The sequence below is a fragment of the Capricornis sumatraensis genome, chromosome 16 (assembly GCF_032405125.1).
Source record: "Capricornis sumatraensis isolate serow.1 chromosome 16, serow.2, whole genome shotgun sequence".
In the NCBI taxonomy this organism is placed as follows: Eukaryota; Metazoa; Chordata; class Mammalia; order Artiodactyla; family Bovidae; genus Capricornis; species Capricornis sumatraensis.
In genome coordinates, this window is record NC_091084.1 from 8,977,444 (window position 1) to 8,993,378 (window position 15,935).

The 15,935-nt window shown below is 34.2% G+C and overlaps 1 protein-coding gene across 1 annotated transcript; it reads left to right on the top strand.

The window, feature by feature from the left end:
* Positions 1–483: 483 nt before the first annotated feature.
* Positions 484–15,671, top strand: ANGPTL5 (angiopoietin like 5). The gene is made up of 8 exons (XM_068989223.1): positions 484–602; positions 2,527–2,671; positions 4,317–4,420; positions 5,335–5,428; positions 8,636–8,736; positions 11,484–11,604; positions 13,749–13,934; positions 15,317–15,671. The coding sequence occupies exons 1-8, from the start codon at positions 507–509 to the stop codon at positions 15,634–15,636; spliced, it is 1,167 nt and encodes a 388-aa protein (XP_068845324.1). The 5' UTR covers positions 484–506; the 3' UTR covers positions 15,637–15,671.
* The last annotated feature ends 264 nt before the right edge of the window (positions 15,672–15,935 follow it).

A 15,935-nucleotide genomic window follows, 5' to 3' on the forward strand; every position in this document is an offset into this window, starting at 1 on the left:
GTATTTTGTAGACATAGTTTTGATGTATTAGTCTTCCACTCCATCATTTAAGTAGAAACTTAACCGCTACTTTCTTACTATTTTTATGCAAACTGGTTCACAGTAAGAGAGTTACACATTATCAAAAGCATTTTTTTTTTTCTGAGGAAAAAATTCCTGGCTCATAAAACTTGGATAACTCTATAAATTCTTGGTTGCTTGCTTGATTTAGTTAGCTAGCTGGCCAGCTATTGCTTATATTCCAAAAACATGAATTTACAATGCAGACATGTAGTGATAAAAAGGATTTGTATAACTTAGAATGATGGGATCTCTGGAGGCTACCTTATTCCTTATATGAAGGGTGTTGTTTCAAAAGAGGGCATGGAAACCAGTAAGTACTGGCTTCTGTTTTTGTTGTACACCTTCCAGAAATTTTCGACTGAAGACTCAATGTACTGGAGCTCTTTCCACACAGAGCTAACTGATATTTGAAGAAAATTTTCACTTCTCCAACCAAGAAAAATATGATTTATCTTTTCCAAGCCTCACTCTTGTTCTTAAATCTATGTATTTTTACTTGTGGAGAAGCTATACAAGATAACTGTGTGCATCATTCTACGGTAAGAATTTCAGCAATGTTATTTTAGCTAAGAAAGCATGATTATATAGTTTTAAAGATATATACTAGGTGTTTGACAAGATTAATTACAGCACTCAATATAATTTATGGAAAAATTAAAGTGTTTATTTAGAAATGCTGAGACATGCTTAAATAATATTATTTTTAAACTTAGGAAACTATAAACTGAAGATTGACTCTTAACACATTTCTTATAAAAATTGTTAAAGAAATTGCAGACCTAGGTTAAAAACTAGCCAACAACTTTCCAGTTAACTTTAATAATGAAATATCTTGTAGGCAATGAAAAGTTCATTTTACTAAAAAAAAAAAAACTGTTCTATAAACTTTCATACTTTAAATATAGTCTTTTACCTGGTTACTCAGGAAATTTTAAAATTTAAAATGAAAAATTTGTGTTCAGAACAATGTCAGAGTGATAGCTAAGACTGTATGCAATACTATGAGTAGATGGTGGTTTGAATCTCTATAATTTAAATATTGGTTTATAATATTTAAATGTTATAAAATGTATTTACCACTGTATCAATACCAAATACCAAAGTTGAAGCAAGAATAAATTCTAAGGAAGCTACAGAAATATTAGTAAGAATTCTCTATGCTAAAAATTTAAGAATCTTATTTAGATCTAAAAAACTATAGTTGTAAACTATAGCTGTTTTTGAAAACAGCTAATATGTCAATTGTTATAGGAGTATAGGGGAAAGAGCAAAAGTTAAAAGTAGATCTTTGTAGCAAAATGTATTTTGGGCAAATATCTTTTAAATTATGTGATTAGCTCTTCACTTTTCTCTCAATATCCATGTCAAAGATGACAGATCTTGTTATTTTCTTTTAATTACAGTTATTTAAATCTTATAACTTCTACCAAAGAATGTTTTAATAATAAAAAACTGGTAATGTATGCTTTAACATTAAAAAGCCCAACAATGTACCAATAAGAACCGATACATTTGCAATGATAGCTGTAATTGGCTTTTTTTCTTTTTTTTTGAACACAGTAGTCTGTACTTTTTGCCCTCTTACCCCCTACCTTGTCTCTCTCTCCTTCCTTCTCCCCACTAGTATTCAAAAGTTTATAGTTGGTTGTTAGCTTTTGATTTTAATTTTTTAAAATGTATTTTATTGAAGTGTAGTTGATTTATAATGTTGTGTTAATTTTTGCTATACAGCCAAGTGATTCAGTTATATATATTTATATCATACATATATAAAATATGTATCCTTTTTCATATTCTTTTCCATTGTGGTTTATTATAGGATATTGAATATAGTTCCCTGTGCTACAGAGTAGGACCTCATTGTTTATCCATTCCAGATATAATGTTGCTGGCTTTAAAAAATGACATCTGTTGTTGATTTTGGAAAGAAAAATTCCATTCTTTTTTCTGCTATTATTATTGCTGCCTTTTAAGTCTATGAATACTTTACCTTTCAAATCTGTAAATACTTTAGCTTATACAAAAGCGACAAATCTCCTACACATTTTCCCCTCAGCCCCACATCACAATTCCTAAATTGGTGGCAGAACGTCCTTCTGGCATAGAAATGTTGTAGGCCTCTCAGGGAACCTTCTTAGTATCCATCGAAGGAATTTCAAATGGCATGATTCTTGAAAGAGGAATGGCTCAGCACTCTATCACACAGGGAAACGTGAAACAGTCAAGGCCATAAAACCACTGTAATGGAAAGTAGGCCCTAAATGAATCCTTTTGGAATTGGAGAGGAAAAAAGAGAGCAAAAGATTTGTTTGTGGAAGTTTGAATTAATCAATTAATTATGTATTCTTTCTTTGTGTATGGCTTAAAATCTCATCTTTTTCTAGAGTCTTATTTATGATATATTAGGTAATATAACATGCTTCATATATTTTTTCTTGTTTTTTTTTTTTTTTTAATATAAAGGATTCTCCAGGAGTTAACATCATAGAAGATGAATCTAATACAAAAGGTGAAAGTAAAAGTAATGCTACTGTTTACAAAGAAGATTGTGAGGAATCATGTGATATTAAAACTAAAATTACACGAGAAGAAAAATATTTCATGTGTAGTAAGTATTAAAAACAACCAGAATTATAAAAGTATATGATTTATTATTTCTATAGTAGAGATGGAAAAATATACTTTAACATTTATTGAGTCATTTAATATATATCCTGATCATCCTAGGCTAGAGGTATATGTTTTGGGCACATAGTAGTTGCTTCACACCTAATTTACCTAATTTGTAAATGAACAATTCCTTCTTCTATGTTATTTAGCCCAGGAACATCAACTGACCACAGAAGGCCCTGACACTATCAATTTGCCTAGGACTATTTTCTTGGTTCCATCTGAATCAATAGGAAATTTCACCTAAATTTTGAGGGGGGAATTAATTAATATTGAATAACTGCTATAATAGATACAATACAAATTCATAGCCAATTTATGTAGCAAAGCATACAAAATAAAGAATTTTAAAATCTTCATTTTTGTTTAAAACTATTTAGTAGCAGCACAATAATTCTCATGATCTACTATATGTACCTAGGGGATGGGATGAGAAGGGGGATCAGAAGGGGAAGAAGTTATGAGCCAGTTCTTATAGGACTTTAACTCTTAGGTCAGAAAGTATAAAAAGCTCACTTTATTGTGTTTAATCCTGTGTGTAACACAAATATCTCAGGCTTCTCAAACCAATGAGTGTAGGTTTAGATCTATTAAGATAAATGTCTAAATCCAGCGAATATCTAATAGAAAGTGAGAGACTGAAAGTAAAAATGACAAGTGAGACTGAATGTGGTGTATTTTAAACTATCAAGAGTTATTAATGGGATTCTACTGCTAGAGTGAAATTTAGGAAAATAGAAACGACTAATTTTTAAAAGAATAATTATGCAATAAGAGGGGACTTCTTTTGTTATAAAGGATATCATCAGTATAATTGAATAAACTTGGATTAAGTCTGAGAAATACATGGTAATCAATGCATAATTCCTGATTTTGATGGTTGTGTTGGAGAGAATGTCTTTGGTGTAAAATACCCAGAAATATCCAGAGGTATCATGGTGGCATGCTCTCAAAAGAAGAAAAAATTCTTCACACTGTTCTTACAACTATTCTATGAGTAAGATTGTTTTAAAATAAAAACATTTTTAAAAAGAAAAAATACATGGTAAAAAAGTTTAACCAGAAACCAACCAGTTAAAACTTCTGACTGAGGTTTATTACGGGTGTATATGCTTTTGTGTTTGCATTTTTTTTTTTACACAAAAATACAGCATTAATAGAAAAAATTAAAAGAAAGATTTACCTTAGAAATTAACTTTCATGATACAGAATTATTGCCTTTTACTTTCTTATGTAGTAAGAATTGATGAATTTTTGACCTCCTGCTCCTTTCTCTCTCATAAAGTGAGAATTGATATTCAGAATGCTGTCTCTCATTTATATCAGTTTAAATTAGGGGGTTAAAATAGATTATTAGGAAGCATATTTTCATTGCGAGGTACTGAAAAAATTGTTTTCTTCGTTAATCTTGAGTTAAACAAAAAAGTACTAAGCAGAATATGCAACTCTATATATTTAGTTAGATTGAGATGCTATTGCATTTACATATTTATCCAAAATCATTTAAAAATTCTTTATTTTTTACTGTAGTTATCTTCTGTAACAATATAATGTTTAGCAAACCCATTTTATTGTGATTTAAGGGAATTTGCAAAATTCTATTGTTTCTTATACACGAAGTACCAAAAAACTACTAAGAAACATGATGGATGAGCAGCAAGCTTCCTTGGATTATTTAATTAATCAGGTACGGCTTTTTAATTTTTTTTAGAATTGTGCTCTTATTGTATGTATACATTGATATAGTTAGCTAGAAGTATAATTGTTTGATTTTTTTTAATGTTCAGAAATCTATTTAGTGCCTACTATGTCAGAGACACCATAGAAAAGTGCAGGCAAATAGAAAGCAATAACCAAGAAAAGGATCTTCACTTGAAGGTTATTCAGTCTGAGCAGGAGGGGTTGGGGGTGGGGCAGAAGAATGTACTGAAAATGTTGTGAATGCTTTAGAAAGTTGCACAAAAGAAACTCGAAGAAAGTTGCACAAAAGCAATTCAAAATCTGAGCTGTGGGAAACGTTCCCAGATTACAGAGTTTATGAACTGAGTCGTGAAAGACGGATAAAAACTTCAGAGGTCACAAAGTTTGGGTAAGAAGACTAAGAGCAGGATGTTCCATCCTCGGGAAACTTCTTGAAGTGGTGCAGGGGTGGGGTGACTGGTGAGGTAGAGGGTGTATAAGAAAACTGACTCGAGGAATCATGCCACACCGAGAAGTCATTGAAGTGTCTGAGCAGGGAAATGCAATGACTGGATTGGCAGCTGGTGTGGAGGATGGCTTGAGGAAGAGCAGATAACAAACTACAGCAAAGGAGCAGACAAGATCCAAAGAACAGATCTGCAAGAGAAGTTAAATATAGAAATGCACAGATGAAGGCAGTGTTCAGGGGAAAATGGTACTGAATTTAATGACTGCTATTTAGCAATCATTAGCAAGCTTTATTGCTTTCTTATAGCAATGAGAAATTCAAAAGAAAGATGAGCATTATATATATATTTCAAAGCTGGATTTATAAGAATCTTACGAATATCAGTTACAGAATTCAGCTAAAGAAATTTTGTTCCAATACATATTTGCTTAAATATATGCCTGTGTGTTTAGGTTAATGAGCTCATGAATCGAGTTCTCCTTTTGACAACAGAAGTTTTTAGAAAACAGCTGGATACTTTTCCTCACAGACCAGTTCAGTCACACGGTGAGAACTTTTGTATTTTAGCCTTTTCATATTTGTCTTTTGTTACTTAAACATTTCATGGACAGGTTGGTACATTTAGAACTTTTGTTTAAAAAATATAGCTTATTATCATCTAACAGGCTGGAGAAGTAACACCTGCCATTAAGCAAATTTCGGCACAGACAATGCATACTTTTCTGAATTGGCAAAATGTTCTGACCATTTGAAAGCCATGGCTATAGACAGATATTCAGAATCTGTTGAAAATAGCATAGTTTTATTAATATGTAACGGAATGTAGGCTCTCCTTTTACATTTTAGTAATAATAGTCTTAGCTTAGAAGAAAAGTTTCAGAATTCCTCCCACCTGTAAAAAGTATTTTTGACATGCTTGAGATATTTCAAATTAGAACATAAAATTTGAAGAAGAAGCTAGATTCAGAAAGAAACTGGAATTTAGCTCTTTCGATGCTAAAATACAGTATAACAGTACAGTAATTCCTAAAGGAATAGGTTTCTAATAAAAATGCCCTATATATCTTACAGTTGTGAATTAATACCAAAGTTTCAAAGTAAATAAATGTTTATTGATGGCCTTATAAGTGATCTTTCTTTTTTCCTTGCAAAAAGAAGAAAATAAACTGTTACTGAGATCACTTATTTGTCAGGGACTATGACAGGCACTTTCACATGTTACTGTGTTATTTTTTATTATGTTATTTTACCTCATTTGTGAGTAGTGAAGATAGTGTAACAAGGTGGTCATAAGCATGGACTCTAGTGTCAGATCATTTGTCTTCAAATCCCTGATCCACTGTTTCCTGATATCAGTTTCCTTATCAGGAAACTAATAGTCTCCTCTGTCCATGGAATTCTCCAGTCAAGAATACTGGACTGGGTTGTCATTTCCTCTTACGGGGAATCTTCCCAACCAAGCGATTAAACCTGGGTCTCCTGCAATGCAGGCAGATTGTTTATCATCTGAGCCATCAGGGAAGCCCAAACTTATAGTACCTACTTTGTATGTTTCTTGTGAGATTTAGATGAGTAAATACATCAAAATCTCCTAAAGTATCGCCTGAGCATAATAAGACAGTATAAGAATTTGCTGTTATGATGATTATCATCAGTTAAGGAATATGGAGTCCAGAAAAATCTAAACAATCTATTCACGTTTATTTGGATGGTGATGGCAAAGCAGATACTCTATCACAGCTTAGTCCTTCACTGTAAGCTTCTATCATATCTCTAAGCATGAGCTTATCATAAAAATATCTCTTAGCAACTCAGAAGAAAGGCAACAAATCTATATCTTCTGGAAGTAAAGGGGAAAGCAAACAATTTTTTACAGCTAACTTTTTGTAGATGATATTTTCTGCATATTTACTGTGTGCTAGGCACTATGCTAAGTACTTTACATAATGTCTTATATGTATATTGTCAGAATAACACTATGAAGTAGATAGTATTATTATTATAACAATATTGCACATGAAGAAAAGTAGTTAAGAAACTTAGCTAATAATCCTAACCAGTAAAGAGTAGAACTAGACTCTAACCCAAGCATCTGGCTCTGAAGCCTCAGGCTTTGATGTGTTTGTTCTCTGGGTAATTGATATTGCAAGGTTAAATTTATTTTATTATATTTCTAGGAGATGATACAAAATAAAGCATCCAGAGTAAAATGTAGCATTATATCCACATAATAGTTATGTTTACAATCCCCTGGAAAGTGGAATGCTTTAGAGAAGGTGATTATAGACTGCTACAATTTTAGCTATTGTCAACAGAGCAGGCTTTGGCCTCAGCACCAATTCCTCTGGTGAAGAACATGATTCCTCCTTCCTCTCCCTTTCCTTGTTTTTAATGGGGGCCCCAATACACCAGAATATCTGACGTTTCAAATAGTGGAGGAAGGATGTGTCAATAGTAGCTAGCCTACTTATTCTTTTGGATTTTCTCCTTGTCATCATTACAGATTATTGTCACATATTATGTTCCCAAGATAAGCCTAGATTTCTGAAAATACACTATTTATTGGACAAAAGCATGTATAATTGTAAAACTTTTAAATAAATGTTGATACCAACTGGGCAAATAATAACAGTGAGCTATCAGTAAAGGTTTATTGCAGTATAAATTATTTAGTCCCAGTTCCTTTGTTCATCTAGATTCTTATGTTTAATGATGAGATGATTTTGCTTTTTAAGAAGTTAAAATCATCGTATCGTTGTTGTTGTTCAGTAGCTCAGTCATGGACTGTGTGATTCAAGAACCTCATGGACCACAGCATGCCAGGCTTCCCTGTCTATCACCATCTCCCAGAGCTTGCTCAAACTCATGTCCATTGAGTTGGTGATGCCATCCAACCATTTCATCCTCTGTCGTCCCCTTCTCCTGCCTTCTATCTTTCCCAGTATCAGGGTCTATTCTAATGAGTCAGCTCTTCGCATCAGGCAGCCAAAGTATTGGCGCTTCAGCTTCAGTGTCAGTCCTTCCAATGAATATTCAGGGCTGATTTCCTTTAGGATCAACTGGTTGGATCTCCTTGCAGTCCAAGGGTCTCTCAAGAGTCTTTTCCAACACCACAGTTCAAAAGCAACAATTCTTCAGCGCTCAGCTTTCTTTATAGTACAACTCTCACACCACTACATGACTACTGGAAAAACCATAGCTTAGACTATTACAGATCTTTGTTGGCAAAGTAATGTCTCTGCTTTTTAATATGCTGTATAGGTTTTCTTTTCTTCCAAGGAGCAAGTGTCTTTTAGTTTCATGGCTTCAGCCACTATCTGCAGTGATTTTGGAGTCCAAGAAAATAAAACCTGTCACTGTTTCCATCGTTTCCCCATCTATATTCCATGAAGTGATGAGACTGGATGCCATGATCTTTGTTTTCTGAATGTTGAGTTTTAAGCCAACTTTTTCACTCTCCTCTTTCACTTTCACTAAGAGGCTCTTTAGTCCCTCTTCGCTTTCTGCCATAAGGATGGTGCCATCTGCATATTTGAGGTTATTGATATTTCTCTCAGCAATCTTGCTTCCAGCTTGTGCTTCTTCCAGCCCAGCGTTTCTCATGATGTACTCTGCATAGAAGTTAAATAAGCATATCATTAATGAACATTTTAATAATAATTTCACATAACACTGTCAATTCTTTATAATAAAATGATTAAGTCTTAAATGTATATGTGGAAATATCCTAAATAACTAATTTTCCTTTTCTAGGTCTAGATTGTACTGATATTAAAGATACCATTGGTTCTGTCACCAAAACACCAAGTGGTTTGTATATAATCCATCCAGAAGGCGCTAGTCATCCATTTGAGGTAAAGTTTTCCCTTATTATATATGGAATGGGATAGGCATCTAGTCTATTTAAATAATGTTAGTTTTAATTGCTTTACTATTTTATTTCTTCTTAAAAATTTTCAAATAAATTAGTATAGGTTCCAGTTTTGAAAGTTTTGTTTTCTGGGATTCTTTGCCCAAACCACAAACCAGTAAAAGAATTAGAGAGTTGTTCACTTGTCTATTTGAGTGTTTCTGGTTACATTCTTTAAAGTGAATCCATTTGGTGCTAGATCTTATCCTTACAGTAGATGGAATTATGCAAAATAAATACTTATTTGCTTTAATTAGCTTATGGATATTAAAAAATAATGGTGTACTTTGTCTTGGAGCTTGATAAAAATACTTTAATTTCTCTTCCTACACATGGATATACTTTGTTTGGATGGTAAATGACTTTTGTGATTGTATAAAAAATTAATAATTTAAAAAACCTTTCATTAAATTGTGAGATTGAGAAGCTGATCCATTTATTAAACTGCATAAAATAAATTACTCATGTCTATCCTTAGTAGTTCTCTATCATGATTTTTAGAGGCAATTTCAACTCTATGTATTATTAAAACTATATGTTATTATATATTGTATATTAATATTATATATATAATTTTCTGGTTACATTTTTGTGCATTAGAAAGGTTGTAACATGAATATCATACCTTATTAATAGTCTTTGTTACATGATAAAATAATTTTTCTAAGTAGATACTACCAGTTTCTCATCTCAGTTATGAACATTTTCTGACATCTATTAACAGGATGTCAAAAATTGGGAATTAAGTGGGAAATAATTTTAAATTACCTAAATTATCTCACCTTCAGATTCAGAAGTGGGCCTGAACAGATGTGGAAAGGGAAGGTTTCTAATTTTGTGAAGAGTGGGACGCATAATTACCTCTTCTGTGGGAAAGTGTTGGTTCCCTAACTTCCTCCACACTGCCTTTTTCTGTCTGTGTGTGGGAAGTTTCTGATGGGGAGGATTGCTCTGATTTTCTTGCTTTATCACTTCAATGACTCCTCCATGGTGATCCTCTTAAGGGCGTTTAGCAGAGCACCACAGATGCATCTATGAGTGGCTTTTGGGGTGGGGCATGTGCTAAGTTGCTTCAGTCACATCTGACTCTTTGCGAGCCCATGGTCTGTAGCCCACCAGGCTTCTCTGTCCATGGGATTCTGCAGGCAAGGATACTGAAGTGTGTTGCCTTGCCCTCCTCCAGGGGATATTCCTGTCCCAGGGATCGAACCTACGTCTCTTATGTCTTCTGCAATGGCAGGGGTGTTCTTTACCACTAGCGCCACCTGGGAAGACCTGTAGATGGGGCTTAGACCATGCTTTTCTCTCTGCAAATCTCAATCTGAACACGGGCCATCCAGGCTATGAAGAAAAAAAGCAATCAAAGACAGACACACAGGCATATTTGACATTGTTTTAAAAAATCACTGTTTTAATTAAAAGGAAAAGTTATTTATAAAGAAATGAATCACTCTGCCACATCAGATGGATGTCATTTGTTTTTGTTGTTGTTCAGTTGCTAAGTCATGTCTGAGTCTGCGACGCTATGGACTGCAGCATGCCAGGCTCCTCTGTTCTCCACTGTCTCCCAGAGTTTGCTCAGATTCATATCCATTGACTCGATGTTGCTCCTGCCTCTGTCTCCTTTGCCTTCAATCTTTCCCAGCATCAGGGTCTTTTCCAGTGAGTCAGCTCTTCACATCATGTGGCCAAAGTATTGGAGCTTTAGCTTCAGCATCAGTCCTTCCAATGAATATTCAGGGTTGATTTCATTTAGAACTGACTAGTTTCATCTCCCTGTGGTCCAAGGACCCTCAAGAGTCTTCTCCAGTACCACAATTAAAAAGCAGCACTCAGCCTTCTTTATGGTCCAACTCTCACCTGTACATGACTATTGGAAAAACCATAACTTTGACTATATGCACTTTTGTTGGCAAAGTGATGTCTCTGCTTTTTAATACACTGTCTAGGTTAGGTTTGTCAAAGTTTTCCTCCCAAGGAGCAAGCATGTTTTAATTTCATGGCTGCACTCACTGTCCACAGTGATTTTGGAGCCCAAGAAATAAAATCTGTCACTTTTATTACTGTAAAATCTGTCACTATTATTACTCAACTGAAAAATATTTATAAAGTTGAGGAATAAGAGCCTTAAAATGCTACAAACACATATATTGACTGACACAGGGACTGCAGTTAGGTTTGTTTTATAACAGTATTATTTCTTGAGATTAAAAAAAATCTGAATATTTTAATGACATATAGTTGCATTGAAACTTTCAGTGGCAGTATCTTCTCTTTCTCTAGGCTTAGGGTGAAGTATGGGATTCCTTAATAGCTCAGTTGATAAAGAATCTGCCTGCAATGCAGGAGACCCCAGTTCGATTCCTTGGTCAGGAGGATCCGCTCTAGAAGGGATAGGCTATCCACTCCAGGATTCTTGGGCTTACTTTGTGGCTAAGCTGGTAAAGAATCTGCCTTCAGTGTAGGAGACCTGAGACCTGGGTTCAGTCCCTGGGTTGGGAAAATCCCCTGGAGAAGAGGAAAGCTACTCACTCCAGTAATCTGGCCCAGAGAATTCCAAGGACTAGAAAGTCCATGAGGTTGCAAAGAGTCGGACATGACTGAGCAGCTTGCACAAGCTTGAAGTATGAGTTTTATATCAAAGAATGAAAATAATAGCATGTTGTTTTTGTCTTTTCTGGGTTATTTTAGGTTATGTGTGACATGGATTACAGAGGAGGTGGATGGACTGTGATACAGAAAAGGATTGATGGGATAATTGATTTCCAAAAGTTGTGGTGTGATTATCTGGATGGATTTGGTGACCTCTTAGGTCAAATTTTATTCATTTCTCCTCTCTTTTCTTCTTCTTGGTATTATGCCTATAGACTGTCTGTATTGGTTAAATTATTAGTAAAAATAGCAAATCTTGTGACTATAAACACATGACTTAAACTACTCTCTCATTATTAGCCAAATTATTTAAAATAAGTAGGTCTTCAGTTGGGATCTAGATATCTTTATTTTTAGATGCCTGTTGAAATGTGATTTGACTGAAAACTGTAAGTTGGGTATTTATTAAGTATTGATTATACACCCAGCAGAGTTCTGGCAGATGGTTAATAGTTATTTGTAGAATCAAAAACTGAATGAACAGGGACCTTGAAATTCTTGAGATTTGTGCTGTGTCTGTACAAACAAATGAAATGGAAATTTGGGGTACATTGTGTATAAGCTCAAGTAATGTGAACTGAGAGTAGTGATTTATAAAAGCATCAGTAAAATTTGGAAAATGGAAACCCCAGGTGAACTATAAAATTTGTTCCCAATATTCCATGGCAATATCACTTTGGCTGTTGAACAAAAACTTTAGTATTCCTGAACACTGCAGAATTTTACATTAATTGGAACATTTGCAGGTGACTTTGATCATTTTTATGCAATTATTTTAAGTTGCTGTTGTTATAACTTAAAATATTTAACATCCCATAATAATGTCATTCAAGGATTTAGTAAGTGGTGGTGTTAGTCCTACTGCTAAAAACCTACTGCATGTCAGTGAGGTTAGAAAGTGTGTGAAATGTAATAAAATGTCACAAAGAAGGCCAAATAGCTGCCATGCTATGGAGTGCAGTTGATATACTTGTGTTTTCTCAGCATTACCTCCAATTTTCCAACAAGCCCGGCCATCTGAATCAAGCAGTCATGGATCTGCATACTCTAAATTGCTATCTTCCATATATAATCCTTATTTCTGTAGGGAGATAATTTTAGTTTTAATGAAAAATGTCTTCAGGCAGATATACTTTGGTAAACAGACTGCTTTGTACTTGGCCTATTAAAGAAATAAACTGTATTAAGGAAAGTATCTTAATTATAACTTAAGTATAACTTAAGTATACTTAAGTATCTTAAGTATACCTCCAACCCCAAGTTTGGGGTATAGGGGCAGTATGGCAAAGACATTTAATTGGTGTCAGACTAGGAGAAATCAAGCAGTCCCGTCTTACTTGTCCAACTTTCTTACTTCCTTTCTTCCTGTACTTCAGAATATCTTTAGTTCTAGGTGGGTATGCAGCTAAAGTGCTCCTGCAAGCCCTTGAGAGTGACTTAATGTGTTAGCTATAGTTTTAAGAGTCTGAATGCTGTCACATAGTCCCCAATTCTTTGAAGTTCATTTTATTAGACCTTACTTCTTTTGGTAATTTCATGATTCAGGTAGAGGGATGTGCTTCAGAGCAGGAGTGTCCACATTTAGGCCATGACAGTGAGTAGACGGAGGTAGAAAGCCAATGGCTAGAACATGCAAATATGCAATTTGTATTATGGAGTTTAAGCATTCATCCTGGATCTACAATCATCTTGGAAATACTGACCCTAACCTGAGAATACTCTGGTGTTTCTAACTTATATTTTCATTCCTTCAGAGGTAACTGACAAGCTGCATTATAACAAAGAAATATTAGTTCACAAAACATTATTCTCAAAGACAGAGTAAGAATAATTTCTATTGAGCACTTTCAGGAAATATTTCCTTAGGAGTTGCTGATTTGGAGGTTAAACCTCTTACATTTACTGGTACACATCATTTTGTTACCGGCCATAATATTTGAACTGGTAGTTTTGTTGATATGCCTTAAGGTAGAACTTGATTTTTTAACTTAATCTTTAAATGACTTTTTGAATTTAATTTAGGCAGATAAAAAAATGAAACAATCTAGTTATCCTTGGTCTAGTAAAGCAGAAGTGAGAAGATACACACACACACACATATGTATGTATATATATATAGGCAAATTAGGCACACAGTGATAATTTGAGCTAGGGCCATCTATTCCCTCAAATAATTTATGTGCACCATCTGAGAGTTATTGAAACACCAAACATCAAGCACTTAATAATACAAAGTTATGCTAATAATACACAGTTATTCTAAATATGCTGTACCATATTTAAAAAAGCATTTTTTTTAAACAGGCGAATTTTGGCTAGGACTGAAAAAGACTTTTTATATAGTGAATCAGAAGAATACCAGTTTTATGCTGCATGTGGCACTGGAATCTGAAGATGACACATTAGCTTATGCATCATATGATGATTTTTGGATAGAGGATGAAACAAAATTTTTTAAAATGCACTTAGGACGATATTCAGGAAATGCTGGTAAGTTTTTTATTACTAAAATTATCCAAAAGATTTAAATCTAGCTGATTCAATATTAGATAAAGATAAAAAGTAATGTATTTATTTTGGCATATATATCACTGTTGACAGATTAGATTAAAAATGAGACAACTGTCTAAGTCTTGAGTTTTGAAACTCTGAGATGGTTGCATCATCTCATGGTTTTGAACTGCTTTAGACACTTCAAAACAACTTGCCATATGTAATCTCAGTTGATTCTTTAGATAGCGATTCTGTGGGATAGGCTGGGAAGGCATTATTTCCATTTTCATGTTCTAAGAGGCCAGCATTTAGAAGTCTTAGAATGTTAGAGCTGATCTTCACTCTTCTCGCTTCACAGGTGAAGAAAGATTAAGTGACTTCCTGGGATTGCCAGCTCATGACATCTGAGCCGTGGCAAGGATCCAGGCTGATAAACAACTAGTTTAATGGGTTTTTAAGGGTCTATATTTCAGTGCATCTACTTCCCCCCCCCAAAATTATATGTGTTAGCACTTTAAAATACTTTTTGTTAAATTTATATTTTGATGTTGACATTTTAAATTCTTCTGTTTAGCTCTTCTGTTGATTGCTCTTGATGGTTCTTGTTCAGTAGGGATGATTAGTGTTAGAAATCCAAAAATGAATGAGTTATGCTTCCAGCTCTTTAACTGATCACAATATAGAGGGGAAGATTAAATAGAACTGAAAACAGAATAGAACAGAATACTGATGCAGCTCTGGAGGTTAAGAGGGAGAGAATGATTCCAACTGATTGCATCCAGGAAATCTTAATGGAAGGGTGATTTTCAACAAAGAATTAATGTTAGATTCAACCTGGGATGCTTTTTGAAAGTACATACTTGTGCAGAATCTGATGCAGTAAGTTTGGGCCCAGGTATTTGTATCAACTAGATGGATATTTAGCATCCTTATAGTTGAGAATCACTGATTTGTACTTGGAGGAATGGATGGCATTTGGGCAAATGAATGTTGGCAAAGAGAACAGTTTGAGATAAGGCACAGAAATGGAGAACACATTAGTGAATGCCAGATAAAGGGGATAGGGCAGAGATGTAGAATCCTATGGACAGAGGAAACCAGCGGGCTACAGTCCATAGTGTTGCAGAGAGTTGGACACGACTGAGGCAACTTAGCACACATGCAATGTCCACTTGAAGATGTTTATTATGTTGAGGAATTCATTACTAGATTTTGGCCTATTGCTCCTGGAGGAGAGATTTTAATCTGATATCTAGTAAAAAGTAATTTAAGCCTTAATTTTAGATGCAATGCTTTTTCACGATTGGTTGGTAAAAGTTGATTAAAATTACAAAAAGTGCCTTTAAATTTAGTCATCAAAAAAAATCTATTTTACCCAGGTGATGCATTCCGGGGCTTCAGAAAAGAAGATAATCAAAATGCAATGCCTTTCAGCACACCAGATGTTGATAATGATGGATGTCGTCCTGCATGCTTCATCAGTGATCAGTCTGTGAAAAGCTGCAGCCACCTCAGTAACAATACCGGATGGTGGTTCAGCCAGTGTGGTCTCGCAAATCTGAATGGCATTCATCACTTCTCTGGAAAGTTGCTTACAACTGGAATTCGATGGGACACATGGACTAAAAACAACTCACCCATCAAGATTAAATCTGTTTCAATGAAAATTAGAAGAACTTACAATCCATATTTTAAATAATCTCATTTAAAATTTTAATGCTCTTTTTGATAATATATAAAAGATTCTACATAGTTCTCTTTTTACTGAGTGTTTTAAGCACATTTGCCAAAATTTAACCATAGATGACATCTAGGTATTATGAATCTAATTAGAAATCTTTAATTTTGCAGGGTTTTAATAAAGGAAAACATGGCTCAATGTATGCTTTTACTGCTAGCTATATTAGTAATATATAATAAAATTTGTTTTGAGTGAATTGCAACTTGTCTACCTGAAATCTATTGTCCTTTTAAAGGATTTTCCCTTTTCTTTAAAGC